This window comes from Urocitellus parryii, chromosome 15 (genome assembly GCF_045843805.1).
Source record: "Urocitellus parryii isolate mUroPar1 chromosome 15, mUroPar1.hap1, whole genome shotgun sequence".
Taxonomy (NCBI): domain Eukaryota; kingdom Metazoa; phylum Chordata; class Mammalia; order Rodentia; family Sciuridae; genus Urocitellus; species Urocitellus parryii.
The window spans coordinates 6,699,519-6,715,537 of record NC_135545.1 but is presented as its reverse complement, the minus strand read 5'-3'; the positions used below and the strand labels follow the sequence as shown (position 1 = coordinate 6,715,537).

The following is a 16,019-nucleotide window of genomic DNA, read 5'->3' as shown; positions in this document are numbered from 1 at the left end:
TCTCAGAGCAAAGCCTGTCCAAGGAAGGGACATGACCTTTGTCCTTGGAAAGACCCACAGAGCACTCCTAGGTACATTCCCACCCTGCTAAGTTGTTTATCTACAAATAACAGGAGAGATCTGCTGCGCCAGGTGTCCCTGACTCAGTCAGGCTAGGTGGAGATCCATAGCAACCCCCTAGCAGCCACCAATCAGCATGAGACAGGGAAATACCTGGGATACCAGATGACCCTCCCAGTAGTTTATGGTGGTTGATAACATTGGGAAACCATGTAGTTCAGCACGTACACCCCTCTTGGCTCAAACCAATCAGTTCAAACCAATACCCCTTTTGTTCTGACCAATCACCCCTACCCAACTTGTTCCCACCAGTGAATGTGCTAATCATGTTTTAGAGTTGTTATTTGATTTTCCCACGGTGTGTGATGATTTGCTATGATGTATGTGAAGTCACTGCCCTCTCCAAAAAATGTATAAAAATGCTGCAAACCCTGGGCTCAGGGCCTCTCAGCGTCACCAGTTGCTGTGTGTGCACGCGGAGGCCCAAGCTAGCTCGCAATAAACACCTCTTTGCTGCTTACATCGATCTTGGGTCTCTGGTGGTCTTTGGGGGTCCTGAATTCGAGCATAACACTATATAAACCTTTTCTTCCGAGAGCTGGGCTGATCTCTAGCCTTGCTTTGGGAGAGACAGTTGCTGGCCACCTTTTGTGTACACAAGTTTGCTTTAATTTGATTTAAAATTGGAGTCGGTGGTTGTTTCTTTGCATTGTGGTTCAACAATATACCTTACATAAGAAATCAACTTTTATGAACTCTGGTCTAGTATATATTTTGGAAGTTTGTTTGTTATAGTAGCTAGGGCCATCTTGACTAAAATATAGTCAAGTGTCAAACCACGTGTAAAAGAGGATGAATATATGCCCCCAAATTTCATGCACAAAGAAAAAAAAACTTTTTCACTGTTTAAATCTCAATCTCATTTTCCTTTGGAGCCACCGATTCCGGGGCACAGCAGGCGAGAGAGGGTGAGGTGTTTTGCAGAAACTGTATCTCAGTTATTTGCTCAACATAAAGTTTTATTGGGATGCAGGCATGCCCATTCATTTATTCATAACTGTCTACAGCTGCTTTCAGGTGCTCTAATGGCAGAGTTCAATCAATGACTTGGAAAGCCTAACACATCTATCTGGCCCTTCACAGAAAAGTTTATTGACTCCTGGCTTAAACCACCTCTAACTGGGAGAAATGTTACAGCTAAAGAGAAAAAAAAAAAATCCCGGTACCTTTTCTTGTCTGTCGCCTGTCTCTCTCTTTTTTAAAAATAAGATTAGAAAACTTCAAAGCTCAGAGAGATTACGTATTTAGCAAGAACAGAAACCTGAGTTTGTCTAATTTCACTGTGCAAGTTGTTAACTTTATAGTCTCCCAGAAAATCTTGTGCAATAAGGATAGAAGGCCATTAAAGAAGGTAGAGAAGCAGCCACACGAGGCGGAATGTGATTGTATGAGGCTGAGGCAGGAGGATGGTTTGAGCCCAGGAGTTTGGGGCCAGCCTGGGCAACTCAGCAACACTAAAATAGAATGGTAGAGAAGAAGAGATGCACTGGCTCCGCTGTATGTCCACCTGCTGCAGCATCTTGGCTGATGGCTTTTTTTCTTTCCCTGAGAAGAGTGAATATTACTCTGTCATAGCCCAAGACCTTGGCTGGGACATGTGAAGAGGGGTCAGGGTCACTTCATTAACAGGGACTCATTCTTGCCCTTGCTGTCCAATCGACGGGTTGAGGCAGGGCTCCTCTAGGCTGAGCCAAGAGGACTTCACCAGAGACCTCTGCAGCATCCCTGAGGGATCGCTGATTAATTATAAAATTGGAATTTGTTTTCCAATGTGCCCAGTAGGGCAGGATTTGGAAATCCTTAGGTCTTGGTTGTGACAGCTTGGAAACCTATCTTATGAAAACAATTGCAAAGAAGTTGATTGGCCATAGTCCACATTATGTTCATCATAGCATTATCCAATATTAATAAAAGCTGAAGATTACATTGAAATGGTAATAAAACTAAATAGGACATACAGTTGAAAATAACCTTTGATTCCAACATCAGGGAATCTATGAAACAGCAATACATCCTGCCCATGTGAAAAAACAATTATGATGACAACCAATGACATAGTGCTTATAAAAGAATGTTTAAAGTCCTAGTCATGTACCTTGTATGCTTATAAAGATATAAACCATATGTGTGCGCATGAGCCAAAGCCAGGTGGACCGCTGCCAGAATGAGAACAGCAGCCATCACTTACTCTGACCACATGCTACCAGCTTTATTAGCTCATTTACCTGGCACGGAGCCCCTGTGGAAGGACCATTGCTCTCTCCATGTTATACACAGAGAGTCAGAGACAGAGGATCTGTGTAAGCTGTCCTAGAACTATGGAAAACAGAGGCAGAGTTCAGGTCCAGCTCATATGGGCCACCGCTGCATTTACTACCACCGAGTTCACCTCTTTTCCCTGTCTCAGAAGGCTCCTAACACAGGCTGCTCTGTCAGCTGGTGCCCTGGAGTCGAGGTGGGCATGGAACTAATATGCTGTAAGTTACTGAGCTGTGAGATTTGGAGGTGTTTTCACTGTAGCATTAACCAGCCTATCCTGGCTGATACAACCATCTCCTAAGGCTCAAATCTGATGTCGAATACAAGCCAATTTTCAGTGTTTGGTAGCTACAGAACACAATAACTCCTGGATCCTGTAATAAGGACAGCACAGCATAATGAATTCTGCTTCTTGTGGGACCCCCTGAAATTCATTAACTTCTCTATGCTTTTGTTTCTTCATGATGGGCGGGGAGACAATAAATACCCTTATCAGCTTATGAAATTTGAATATAAAGCCATTTGAACAGCATGTAACAGAAAACACCACAGAAGTGTTTGCTATTATTATTAAAAACAAGTTTTTAATAGTTCCCATGGTATGACTTTGCTGTCCTTCCTCCTCTACTTCTTGTAGTGGAAAACCCCCACCCTCCTTGCAAGAACAAGTTCTTACAGCCTCTGCTATAGTTAGCTTGTTGTCATTCCCACCCAGGCCAGCTGGGGTTGGCAACTCCCTCCTGGGGTTCCCACAGGTACACCCCAGTATCCCAGCGCTGGCATTGTAATAATCGCTGTGTTGTCATTCTTTAATAACTGTCTGTCTCCCCCATCCCAGACTGCGCTCACCGGTAGCTCTCATCACACTATAATGTATGCACAATTTAATTATCCCTGTACTGTGCACTTCTAGGAAAATCCCACGAAGTGAAGGGAGCCTCTGGACCTGTAGCGGGAAGATATTAACAAACAAAAAACCCTCACAACATTGCTGGCTGCGACCCAAACAAAAAGCACTAGTTTGCAACCTTCAAGCTTGGGCTTTTCCCAGATGGGATGAGGTGTGGCTGCCCTGTGTGAGGCACTGTTCCATTCTCAGCACGGCATATAAATAAAATAAAGGTCTATCAATAACTTAAAAAGAAGGATAAGAAGAGGAAGGAGGAGGAGGAGGACGAGCCAAGATGAAGTCAAGCATCTCAAACAAGCCTGCGGTGGCCACGTCCCTGGACCATGACTTCAAACGCGCTGGGGAGGGAGCGTCGCCATGGCGACCAGCCTAGTAGTGCCCGGCAGATGGTGGCACGAAGAAGCCCAGCCGTTGGTTCCCTCGGGATTTTTTTTTTTTTTTTTTGGAGGGGGGGTACTGGGGATTGAACTCAGGGGCCAGGCACTGGACCACTGAGCCACCTCCCCAGCCCTGCTTTGTGTTTTATCTAGAGACAGGGTCTCACTGAGTTGCTTATTGCCTCACTTTGGCTGAGGCTGGCTTTGAACTTGCAATCCTTCTGCCTCAGCCTCCCAAGCCGCTGGGATTACAAGCCTGCGCCACCGGCCGGCTTTCCCTCAGGATTTTTTCGGTGCCACAGAAAGGAAGGGGTCGCAGCAGGTGAGCTGGCGCGCTCCATTCCAAAGGCGCTCAACTGCGCAGGTGGAAAAATTGGTGTCTTGGCAACAGGCGCGCTGGAACCAGGAAGTCAAGTTTCCGCCTTTCATATACCGCCTCCACCACCTGCGTTTAACCTGACTGGGTGACAGTATCTATGGCGACAGACGCTTTCTCAGGAGAAGAGCATTCTGGGAAATGTAGTTAATTAGGGAGTCTAAGGCCGCTCAACAAAGCTGGAAAACCCTAACATACAATCTACAACCCCCCAAAATTTCCGGTCATCTCACAGAAGTAACAAGACATGTTTTGGTTTATCTGCAATACTTGAAATACAGTTGTGGAGAGTGCCAACACTAGTGATAGAGAAATTGAATGTACAAATCTGAATATGTGTTCTCTGGAAAAATCTTAAGATCTGAAAACACTGGGGCTGTTTCTCCATGACCACAGTAGGATGGAGCTGAGTAGAAAATTCTATTTCATTCTGAGATAGAAAATTTCATCACTATGAATTGGGATTTGCAGTTACTTTACCTATCTGGACCCATAAATTATTTAAGGTCTCAATCCCAGATCCTGGGAAAAACCACCAAATTCCTTTTCCTGGCATTTAAAGTAAGTCTTAGTTTATGGATCAAAATGTCTGTGTGGACTTTTATACCACACACACACATGCACACACACATGCACACACACACACTCATTTATTCAAAATTTACTGGGCACAAGGTCCAAGCCAGGCACTGTGTTAGGTACTAAATCTTCAGCCAATCAGCTTTTTTTGTCTATCAGTGTCCATTTCCTCATAAATCCCTCATTATCTGAGCCCTGAATTAGATAATGATTGTTCTGATGGCAGATTAATAGAAGGGATTCCATGGTTTATGGAGTAGCAAGAGTTCCACTTACATGAAAATGTATTAGAATCTTTTCCGGTACACAGTAGGGTAAAAAAACAGGTTTAAGATAGAGAAGGAAACTTGGACTCTTCCCTTGATCACTGCTCTTTTATTTAACCACACTTGAGGGTCCGACCACATCATCTTCTTTAGGGTGCATTTTCTCTCCCAAAGAAGAGGGTTGTCCCTTCAAACCTCACAAGAGGTTGTCTATCCCCTTTGAAGGTCCAAATCACTTTGGCCTTGAATCAGGATAATTGGTGGCTCCCAATGAACAAGTTCTGATCTCAACCCTCAAGGAACACATAACCATTATAAAAACAGTTGGACACCAATTGGTAGGAGGGTGTCCAGGAAACTGTCAAACACATGAAGAATTTGTCACAGCTTTTATTAAACTTCTTTCCTTTCCCTTCAGGAACCCCAAAGCACCATCCTATTGCAAGAGGAGTTTTCGGTTTTTCCTGTATGTACAACCCCTGGTTAACAGAGAGAAATTCTGGAGGTTAGAAAGAGAATTTCGGGGTCCCTCCAAGGCAAATTACCTCCCCCCCCCCAAGGTTCCCCCTAGTCACTGGTCTGATTTGGCCAAGCCAGTGACATCATGGGTTTTGGGGAAGATTTCCAGCCAATTCATGATGGTACTTGAGGAAGGAGAGGAAAGTTGGAATGGAAAAGTTGGAGTTATGGCAGAATGTGGGGAAAAGACCAAGAGATAAGAAAAGGCAGAAATGGAGAGACATGAAAAGACAAAACCAGAATGTAATGGGTTAAACTGTGTCCTACTTCTAAAAATATAAATCCAAGACTCAACTCCCAGTACTTGTGAACGTGACCTTATTTGGAAATAGGATAATTAAATTGAAATGAGATCATCTTGGACATAGGCAGGGCCCTAGATTCAGAGACCGGTGTTCTTATGTGATAGGAGAGGGAGCCCTGAGGCACACACACAGAGGAATCATGAATGCAGGATCAGAGACTGGGGGAGAGGCCATGGGCTAAGGAATGTCACCAGCAGCTAGGAGATAGGTATCCTCCAAGAAAGAACCAGCCCTGGAAGCCTTGACCTCAGATTCTCGGCCTCCAGAATTCGGAGAACAAATTTCTGTTGTTTTAAGACACTTAGGTATGGTCATTGGTTGCAGCAGCCCTAGGCAACTAATACACAGGGAGAAAGAGAAATGGAGAGTCAGAGATGGAAGACAAGACAGAGCCAGCTCACAGTAAGAGCAGAGACCCATCAAGCCAACTGCTGTGAAGAGCAGTTCCTTTATTGATTTATACGTGGTGCTGAGGATCCAACCCAGTGCCTCACACATTCCAGACAAGCATGCTACCACTGAGCCACAGCCTCAGCCCCAAGAGCAGTTCCTGATTCATCGATCATCACCACCCCTGAGAGGGGCCAAGGCCAATGATTCCCATTTTGAATATGGAGAAACTGATGTGTTCAGGAAAGGAGACTCGTGGGGCAGTACGAGAAGACACAGAGGGAAAAAGGACAGAAATCCAGATGGAGAGGAGAGGAGAGAGGCTGGGAAAGGGGCTGAGGGGGCACAAGCAGACAGAAGCCGAGGGAAACCCTTACAGGAGGAGAGAGGAGAGTGAGGTCCACCTCTCTCCTAGGCGCTGTGCCTGGGGCTCATGGAAATGTTTTCATTTTACTTTCTCTCCAAGCAAGAAGGAAATAAATGAATAGAACAATAATGACGATGATGGTGAAGAATGCATAAGAATGAAGCCAACTTGGATGATAATTGTTTTTATGCCAACACGTTTACCAAATATAATTCCAAGTATTTTTTAATAGAATAAGGGGCTCACAAATGGAAAATTTCTGAAAACTCTTGTATGTGCTGAAGTGACTCCCGGGTGGGGGAAAGAAGAGATCGGAGAGAAAGAGACTCACAGATGAAAAGGGAGGAGAAGAGGGAAGAAAAAAGAAGGGAGAGGAGAAACAGGAGAGCAAGAGGCAGGAAGGGATCAGGGAGAAGACTCCCAAAACACACAGTGAGGGCATTTTGAGGGGCCCAGTGAGGCACTCGGGGACTTAGCAGGGCGCAGGGATGACTCACGCGATCAGGATGACCACGAAGAGAAAGATAGCCAGAATCACAGACACGATGATGCCCAGCAGAGCCTGGTTCTTCAAGTAGTCATCATCCGTCTTGTACTGCAGGGACATGCGGGGCTGCCCGTCCACTGGGGCGGGTGGCGGAGACAGACCCAAGCTCCAAGTTACCACTTTTCTTTAGCCTTGCACCCACCCCCACATGCGTTCACTCGGCCACCTGGGAGGGCAGGGTGGAGCTTGCCTGACCTCCCCACGGGGTCCCTGCCCTTTCCTGCCTTCTGACCCTCCACCTATCCATTCCTCCAGGGCTGCGTCTCAGGCACCGTTCTGGGCACTAGGGATCTATCCTGGAACCAAGCAGGCAAGCGTCCTCGCCCTCCTGGACCTGAAGGTCTGCCACCGTGACAGTGAGAGCCTCTTGATGGGGTGGGGGTGGAAGGCAGCAAGTAGGACTTGGGGAGTTCAATTTAAATTTAAGAAACACCATGCGCAAGGGAAGGGGTGCGGAATGCCCTCAATCTCCCAAGCTGGGTCCGCCTGCGTCTTAGCTGTGAACCCCGAAGGTGGCCTTGGGAGGTGAATTCTGCACCTTCCACTCTTTCCGCCCCGACTTTTCTAGCAGCAAAGCCTTTTGACTTGGCCTCTGAATAGTAACCAGAATCCAGAATCCAATCCACCGCTATAGCTACCAAACTGGTCTAGCCCCGACTCACGAGATTCCCTGCACCTTCCCCACATTTCCTCACATGGCCTCCAGAGGGCGCAGTCAACACACCACCTCCGGTCCCTCCTGAGCCGAGTCCTGCCGCGGAGGCTCCCATTGGAGTAAAAGTCCAAGCCCTCACCACAGCCCACCACGACCCACCTGGGCTCCCAAGTGGCTTGTCCCGGATTCTGGCTGCCCACTTCTCTCCTTAACCCACTTGCTCTCTTCACGCACTCAGCGCTGGCCACGCCAGCTCACCTTCCCTGTGGTTTAATCTTGCTGGATCTCTGCACGCTATTCCCTTCGACATTCTTACTGTTCCCCTCACTCATTTTCTCAGATCTCAAAGCTCAGACCTCTTCACAGAGGCCCCTGAGTCTGCACTTTTTTAGTGACTAGGCTCCCTCTTCCAGACTCTTTCCATCAAGTCGTTCAGTTCTGTTTTCATCAGAATGCCTTTTGCTGTCTTGAATTAGTTCATTTATTTGTTCATGTAACTATCATGTAACTGTAGTTCTCAACCAGGGACAATTTTGAAATGTGTAGAGAGATTTCTGATCATCCTGGCTGGTGTCTGGAGGACCAGACTAGGGAGGACTAGGCTAGGGAGGAGAGTAAGTATCCTCCGACACACAACTCAGGCTCCAATGAGGGCCGGAACTCCATCTGTCTCCCACTTCAATGACCCACAGTTCGGGGCATTACAGGGTGCTCAAAATATTTGTTGTTAAACTTCATAGAAAGGAAGCTGACATATGTGGAAATGGGACAGTCAATAGAACATGTCAACTCCCCATGTCACCGAGGAAAAATTAAAAGGAGACATTTCTGGATTAAAAGAAAAGTGAAAAAACGAACAATTGAATGATACGGGAAGTCCTTTTGTTGAATCCTGATTTGAACATCAGGTGTGAAAAATATTCTGATGACCATCAGAGAAGCTGATAGAGGGACTTAGAAATTATTTGCTATTGAGGGATCACTGTTAGGTTTGTTGGGTGTGGCAACAGCATTTGATTGTGTAAGGAAATGTCCTGGAGCCAAGTATGGTGGCATTCGCCTGTAATCCCAGCTACTCAGTGGGCTGAGGCAGGAGGATCACAAGTTCTAGGTCAGTCTTAGCAAATTAGTGAGACCACCTCAAAACAAAATAAAAAGAGCTGGCAATGTAGTTCAGTGGTTGAGTGCCCCCAAGGTCATTTCCAACTACTGCAAAACAAGAAAATCCTTATTTTTAGAGGCTGACACCATGAATGTGTGTGGTTTCTTTTAAAGTACTATGGCAAAGAATAAAATAGGTGAAGAAAGTGTGGAATAATAATAATTGTGAACATAATTTCATGGAAAGTACCATTTTAGGGAGTGTGATCAGAGAGGCTTTTCTGGAGAGAAGCCTTTGAGACCTCTATGAAGTGTGTGTGTGTTGGGGGGGAGCAGTGTGACAGAAAAGGAACAGCATGTGCAATGATCCAGCATGGCTATTCAATCCTGAAGGACGGACGTGGATTCATTCTACTATTATCTCTGCTATAAGGAGATATAGAGATTTCTGAACAAATGAATCAATTTGGCACATCTTTTTGGACTTCTAAAAATGGCAAAGGTAAGAAAAAGCTATTTTTCTAGCACCTGCCACTCTGGTGTTGGGACATTGTAAAGTTCCAGAGGATTGTTCACATTCAACAGAAGAGACACAGTGAGTTTCAGAATGGGGAGGCAACACCTAGGCAACGCCATATGCAGATGGTAAGGGCAGAGCTCAAGGCCGCATGGGTAAGTCTCAAAACACATATGCACTGCCTCCATCTCATGCACTGTCCCATGTCTCCTTAACCCAGAACCTTACCAAAGCAGAACTTTTCATTGATACACGCGGGATTGATTTTCTGGCATTTTAAACAGTCCCAGACCTCTTCTTTGAGTAAGCCTAAACAGGGGGAAGGGGGAAGTAGTAGGATGAGGTTGTGTCCAGAAAACTGGCAAGGGGCGGAAAGGAATAATGAAGAAGTGAGGGGGGGGTCTCTTGATCCTCCTTAATTTCGGAGGACCCACTGCACTGCAGAGTAAGTTGAGCAAAATGCACTGACAGTTCACGTAAAAAATAACCTTTGTATAATTATTGAAGAGTTAAATTGAGTTGCATTAGTCCAGTTGATCCAACATTCCATTTGTAAAGATTCAATTAAACATTTGTTAACTTTGAATTTGGGATTTTTCCCTATTTTAGAACCCCAGGGGCATAGACAGGGTGATGAGCATTCATCTGTCTTTTCCTCTAACTGTGGACACAGGAAAACTACATTTCCCAGGCTCCCCTGCATCCGGTTGCAATCATGTGATACAATTCTAGCCAATGAAAATGAACAGAGTAGTGTGTATCATTTCCTAGCCTGAAAAGAAAACATCCGGTGTGATCACTATTGTCTTCTGAATCACGTTTGGAAGGTACAGTATGGGGAAGGTACAGTAAGTGGTGACTCCCGATGTTACCACTTAGAAGAGTTGCCTCTCAATGGAATTTAGATCAGAGAGAAACAGATCCTTATAAGCCCCCATTTACATCTGGGGGCTTATTTGTTGATTCAGTACCCTATCCTATACTGATGTGACTCCCAAAATACTTTTTTGCAGGTTGTAACCACTTTATAAGTGCCCCCAAACCAAGTTTTCCTAAGTACTATGCTTGGGGCAGGGGAATTGCCCAGTGGAGTATGTGTGGTACCAGGACTTGATATGGGGGGAGAACAGTGTAAAAACTGTGGGAAGGTAGAGAAGGGAGGAGTAGACAATAAATCCGGGACTCACGGCAAGTTTTTCGATCACAGGCTGCAAGAGAAAAGAGCGGGAAGTGAGTTTACTTGGGACAGCACTTTGGGGATTTAATTGGGAAGGAACCAGAAAAGGGAGGGAAAGGTGAATCTAGGCAAGGAGAGAAAAAGACTATTGAGGAGAGATGAAGGTTGAGTTGCGGGGGAGGAGAAGAAGAAGTTTGGAAGAAAAAAAATAGGAGAAGGGATTCAATGGGGAAAGGGAGGAGGGGATTTGGAGGAGAGAGCTATATTGCACCTTTGGATTCATAGGATTTCAAAACTTTCTTGAGTTCCTTGGTCACTCTCTCCCTAAAGTCCACCAGTTCTTCCAGCAGAGGCCCATCTGAGAACAGAAAGACACGCTTGTGGGGTGGAGTATCCAGCAAACCCAATCCAGCAGCTTCCAATAGTAAGGATGAGGAAGTTCCTCTCCATTTACCAACAGTAACCAAGACCAGGGTTCCTTGGGAAGATACAGGTTGGACCACCCCTAATCTGAAAACCTGAAATGCTCCCAAATCCAAAAGCTGGGGGTGCATTCTGGATTTCAGAGTTTCAGACTGTGGATGCTTAACTGGTAGTCTGTAAAAACAATCCAAATCTGATAAATTCTGAAGCCTGAAACACCTCTGGTCTCTGATAGTTGGATAAGGGATGTTCAACCTGTGTAAGGCCTGGCCGATACTGCATCTACCTTCTGATCCACTGTGGGGGCCTGCTCCAAACCACACTCTCTTGGCCTCAGTTTCTTTATCTTGTAAGTGGACTTGATATCCTCTGCCCTAATCTTTTCTGTCTCTATGCCAATTTCTTTCTGATTTCAGTCCAATCCAGCCAATGGCTTTAGTATTACCTGGACTAGTATTGTCCAGTATGGTAGCCACTAGCCACATACTTGGATGGGCTCAGATGGGCTGAAATGTGTTTTGGGTATAAAACTGGATTTCAAAGACACAGTAATAAAAAATGTAATCGCATGTTGAAATGGTAATATTTTTTATATTTGGTTAAATACCATATTCAAATTAATTTCACTTACTTGTTTGCTTTTTATTAAAATGTGACTATTAAAAATTTCAGATTAAGGATGTGACCCCAACTGTGAATCACATCCTGTTTCAGTGGGACAGAGCTGTTCGGTACACTAACAACTCTCAAATTTTACAACAGCCTAGAACGCTCACTGAAGTCCTGATTCATATATCCAACGACCCCCTCAAGGATATCTAAGGAATCTCAAACTCCTAAGTCTAAAACTGAATCCTGGATATTCTTGTTCAATTCAATCCCAAGTCACTGGTCTCTTAGTAGATAGAGGCACTGTGATTCTAATAACATTTTGAATCTTTTGTTTTTCCTTCTGAGCAGTGGATCTCAACAGGGGATTAAAATAAACCATGCTGTAAATACATGTGCTCTCATGCAGGCTTTGTTGTCCCCTCATAGAGCATCGGCAGAAATTTAATGAAATTCTTAAGGGTCCAAAGATTTCTGGATATGGTGAATGAACACTGGTTCCAATGTGGATTCATCATTTGAAGATTAGAAGGCAGGCACTGACTTCTAGCTGTGGAAGTCCTAGACTCATCGACTTCTGACATAGGGCCGTTTCGTCTGTGTTGGTAACCCACTGGAGAGTGCAGCCGCCCCTCTCCTCCATCCTAGCTGCACCTTCAGGATAACCTGCTGCAGCTTCTCCAGCAGCACTTTGCTGATATGGAGATGGCTTCTTTCCTTGAACCTCATGAACCAGCTTCTGCTAGGCTCTGACTTTTCTTCTGCTCTTTCCTTACCTCTGGGAGCCTTCACAGAATGGAAGCGAATTTGGTTCTCTCTCTGGATTAGTCTTTGGTTTCAGGGAATGTTGTGGCTGGTTTGATCTGCCATCCAGATTTGGCATTGAACTTGTGATCCTCGTGCCTCCGCTTCCTGAGCTACTGGGATTACAGGCATGAACCACCATGCCCAACTGGAATACAACTTTGTTTTCCTCCAAGAACTTTTCCTTTACATTTGCAATTGGCTAACTGGTGCAAGAGGCCTATCTTTTGATTGCCTTGTTGGCTTTCAACTTGCCTTCCTCACAAAGCTTAATCATTTTTAGCTTTTGATTAAAATGAGATCGGCTCTTCCTTTCACTTGAATACTTAAGAGGGCTTTGAAAGGTTATTAACTGGCATAATTTCAATACTGTTGTGTCTCAGGGAACTGGGAGTTCTGAAGAGAGGGAGAGAGATAGGGGAACAGCTGGTCCTTGGAGCAGTCAGAATGCACACACACACACTTTTACCAATTACAATCATACTATCTTTCATGGGTGCAGCTCATGGTGCCCCAAATAATTACAATGGTAACTTCAAAAATCACTGATCACAGATCAGTATAAAAGACAGAACAGGGGCTGGGGTTGTGGCTCAGTAGCAGAACACTCACCTAGCATGAGTGAGGCCCTAGTTCAATCCTCGGCACCACATAAAAATAAAACAAAGTTTATTGTGTCCACCTAGAACTAAAACAAAACTTTTTAAAAAATATTTTATTCATTTATTTTTATTTTTTTTGATAGAGATAGAGAGGAAGAGAGAATTTTTAATATTTATTTTTTAGTTCTCGGCGGACACAACATCTTTGTTGGTATGTGGTGCTGAGGATGGAACCCCGGCCGCACGCATGCCAGGCGAGCGCGCTAACGCTTGAGCCATCCCCAGCCCACAAGACTTTTTTAAAAAAGACAGAACAATGAAAAAGTTTGAGACACTGCAAGAATCACCAAAATGTGACCCACGGATGGGAAGTGAGCACATGCTGTTGGGAAAATGGCTCCAACAGACTCCCTGCTTGCACGGTCCCCACGAATCTTCAGTTTGTAAAAAAATGCAGTATCTGGCAAGTGCAATAAAGTGAAGCAAAGAGAATGAGGTTTGTCTACAGGCCCTGTGAAGGGCTCTCTAGGAGTGGCTGGGGATTGGGGGCAGGAGTGGTTAGTGATAGGGAACAGACAGTTGTGAGTGGTAGGAACATTAGATGAGGGGAATAATTTTATAAACTGGGCTAACTGTGCTGACCTCATATGCTTTCACTTTTAAAAAGCAATTTACCAGGGAGCTCGGGACATGGTTCAGTTGGTAGAGTGCTTGCTTTGTACGCATAAGGCCTTGGGTTCGATCCCAGCACACAAAAAAATTTGCTCTCTCTCTCTCTCTCTCTCTCTCTCTCATATATATATATATATATATATATATATATATATATATATATATAAATTTACTCAACTGGGATTGTGCTCAGTGGCAGAGCACTTGCCTCCCATGTATGAGGCACTGAGTTTGATCCTCAGCACCACATAAAAATAAATAAATAAAATAAAGGTATTATGTCTATCTACAATTAAAAAATAGATTTTTTTAAAAAGCAATTTACCTGCAACTTGGGGCTGGGGATATAGCTCAGTTGGTAGAGTGCCCGGCTTGCAAGCACACAGGCCCTGGGTTCAATCCCCAGCACCACCACAAACAAACAAACAAACAAAAAATTGTCCTGCAAACCTGCCTGGTTTAAGTGCAGAGGACATGTTACAGTCCTCAGCAAACTACCTGTTATCTGCAGGAGAAATATAGTCCCGAAAGGCCAATGATAAGCAGAACACAAGTTGTCACTTTTGTGACCCTTATGCAGACCAGAACTCCGGGAGATAAGGATAATCCCTCCAACCATAAAACCTGTCAGAACATGTTCCAGTTAGAACTGGTTAGCGTGAGCCAAAGTGACCTGGAGTTGTCACGGCAGGGGGGACTTGAAAGTCTGATGTCATAGGAGCCTCAGCCTTTCTTCCTGTGTAAAGGGCAGCTCCCACCTGCAGGAACGGTCACCCACACCGGCGCCAGACACCCAGAGAGGACAGACAAGGTGGCTTTTGTTTTTCTAGCGGAAATGGAGGAGGGCGAGGAAGGAGCTGGGGAAGGCTTTCCAGGCTCCTACCTGACAGAGAGCTGACCTTTATGTGCTCGGTTTGGTTCTTGATAAAGGTCGCCACGCCTTCCAGTTGGTTTACCTCTGGCGGGAGAGGAGAGAAAATTCCAGAGGTTCCTTACGCAGCCCAGTGACCCCCACCCGCCTTGCTCCCGGCCGGCCCGGTGCTCCCGCTTTTGGGGAGCGATCCCGGGGCTTCCCTCCCACCCCGCTGAGGGCCGCCGGCCTTCCTCCTGCAGCCCCGCGCGCACCCACTTTCCCCACAAACGCGTTCATCGAGTAGTCCCGGAAGAAAGGCCCCTCCATGCCCAGCAGCAGGGCCTGCGCGCGGGCCTGCAGCCGCTCGCGGTGGAAGCGCCCGGGGATGAGCGCGGAGCGCAGCTGGCTCAGGGCGTCCTGCACCGAGCGGTCGCACTGCAGGCAGCCCCAGCCCCCACGGGCGCTCAGGCCGCAGAGCAGCACCAGGGCCAGCGCCAGAGGCATGGCGGGGGCCTTTGTGACGTCACAGGGAGGGGCGAGGCCCCAGAGGCCCCCCGGAGGGCGCTGGGGCGGTGAGGGCAGGAGCTGGCTGCGCACCTACTGTGTGCGGCACGTGGTTCTAGGAGCCAGGGAGACACTCTCTGCTCTGCTCTCCTGGAACTTCGTAATTTCTCTCAAGTGCATTCATTCCGTGTACACATATTTGTTGAACACCTACTATGTGCCAGTCCCTGTTCTAAGAACCAGATGCAGAGCTCAGACAGTGTTTTCATCCACACGAAGGTCCCATTCACTCAAGTGTCACCAGCACACCTACTATATGCTAGGTGCCCGAGATTCACTGACCTAAGCTGCGTCTTGGGGTTTAGCCTAGCAGGGGTGGGAAGGGCTGGGAGAAGAGAAAGGTCTGGCCTGGTAAACATTTTAAAATGCAATAATGACAAACTGCACTCCAGGCAGGAAGCCAATAAGCGGAGGTGGGGTCTGGGGGCTCCTGGCTCCAATCCAGTGAGTGGCACCTTTTAGATGGGAGGCCACCCCGAGGGGACTGGTGAGGGAAGTGTAGCCTGAAATTTTATCTTGAAAATTTTCAAATCAAGAGAAAAGTTGAAACGATACTACAATAAACAATCAAATATGCCTGTCAATACTTTGCATTTGCTGTTTCTATTTCTCCCTCTCTCTAATGTCTTAAATGACATTAAATATCAGTTTAAACAGACACTCGGTAAGGTGAAATTAATCCCTATTGCTATAATAGTTAAGCATTCATTTAATAAAGATTAAATTAATAAAAACTAAATATTAGTGTGTGTGTATATATATGGAGAGAGAGAGGGAGAGAGATGGGGGCAAGAGGGAGAGGAGGAGGAGGAGAGGGGAGGAGGAGGAGAGGGGGAGGGTGAAGAGGGGGAGGAGGAGGGAGAGGAGGAGGGGGAGGAGGGAGGAGAAGGAGAGGGGGAGACATTGTCTTAGTTCAGGCTGCGATAAGGAAGTCGCATAGATTAGGTCTCATATTCAGAATTTATTTGTCATAGTGCTGGTGGCTGGAAATGCCCCACCTGGCTGCCCATGGTCAGACCAAGGTCAT

The 16,019-nt window shown here is 46.0% G+C and overlaps 1 protein-coding gene across 3 annotated transcripts; it reads right to left on the bottom strand.

Moving 5' to 3' along the window:
* Positions 1-5,323: 5,323 nt before the first annotated feature.
* Izumo2 (IZUMO family member 2) lies at positions 5,324-14,932 on the bottom strand. Of its 3 annotated transcripts, XM_026406426.1 has the most exons (7): positions 14,701-14,932; positions 14,459-14,533; positions 10,737-10,823; positions 10,476-10,496; positions 9,517-9,597; positions 6,966-7,092; positions 5,324-5,366 (listed from the first exon to the last, which is right to left on the bottom strand). In XM_026406426.1, exons 1-7 carry the CDS (start codon positions 14,930-14,932, stop codon positions 5,324-5,326), a joined length of 666 nt encoding a protein of 221 aa, XP_026262211.1. The 3 variants fall into 3 exon arrangements, with proteins under 3 accessions (XP_026262211.1, XP_077649477.1, XP_077649476.1); XM_077793351.1 differs by lacking the exon at positions 9,517-9,597; XM_077793350.1 differs by lacking the exon at positions 10,476-10,496.
* Between the last annotated feature and the right edge of the window lie 1,087 nt (positions 14,933-16,019).

Coding starts and splice junctions, on each gene's coding strand:
- Izumo2 (XM_026406426.1), bottom strand. CDS start 14,932: ATGCCTCTGGCGCTGGCCCTGGTGCTGCTCTGCGGCCTGAGCGCCCGT. Junction 14,534..14,700: donor CGCGTTTGTGGGGAAAGTGG/GTGCGCGCGGGG, acceptor CTCTCCCGCCAG/AGGTAAACCAACTGGAAGGC. Junction 10,824..14,458: donor AAAGGTCAGCTCTCTGTCAG/GTAGGAGCCTGG, acceptor TTCTGTTCTCAG/ATGGGCCTCTGCTGGAAGAA.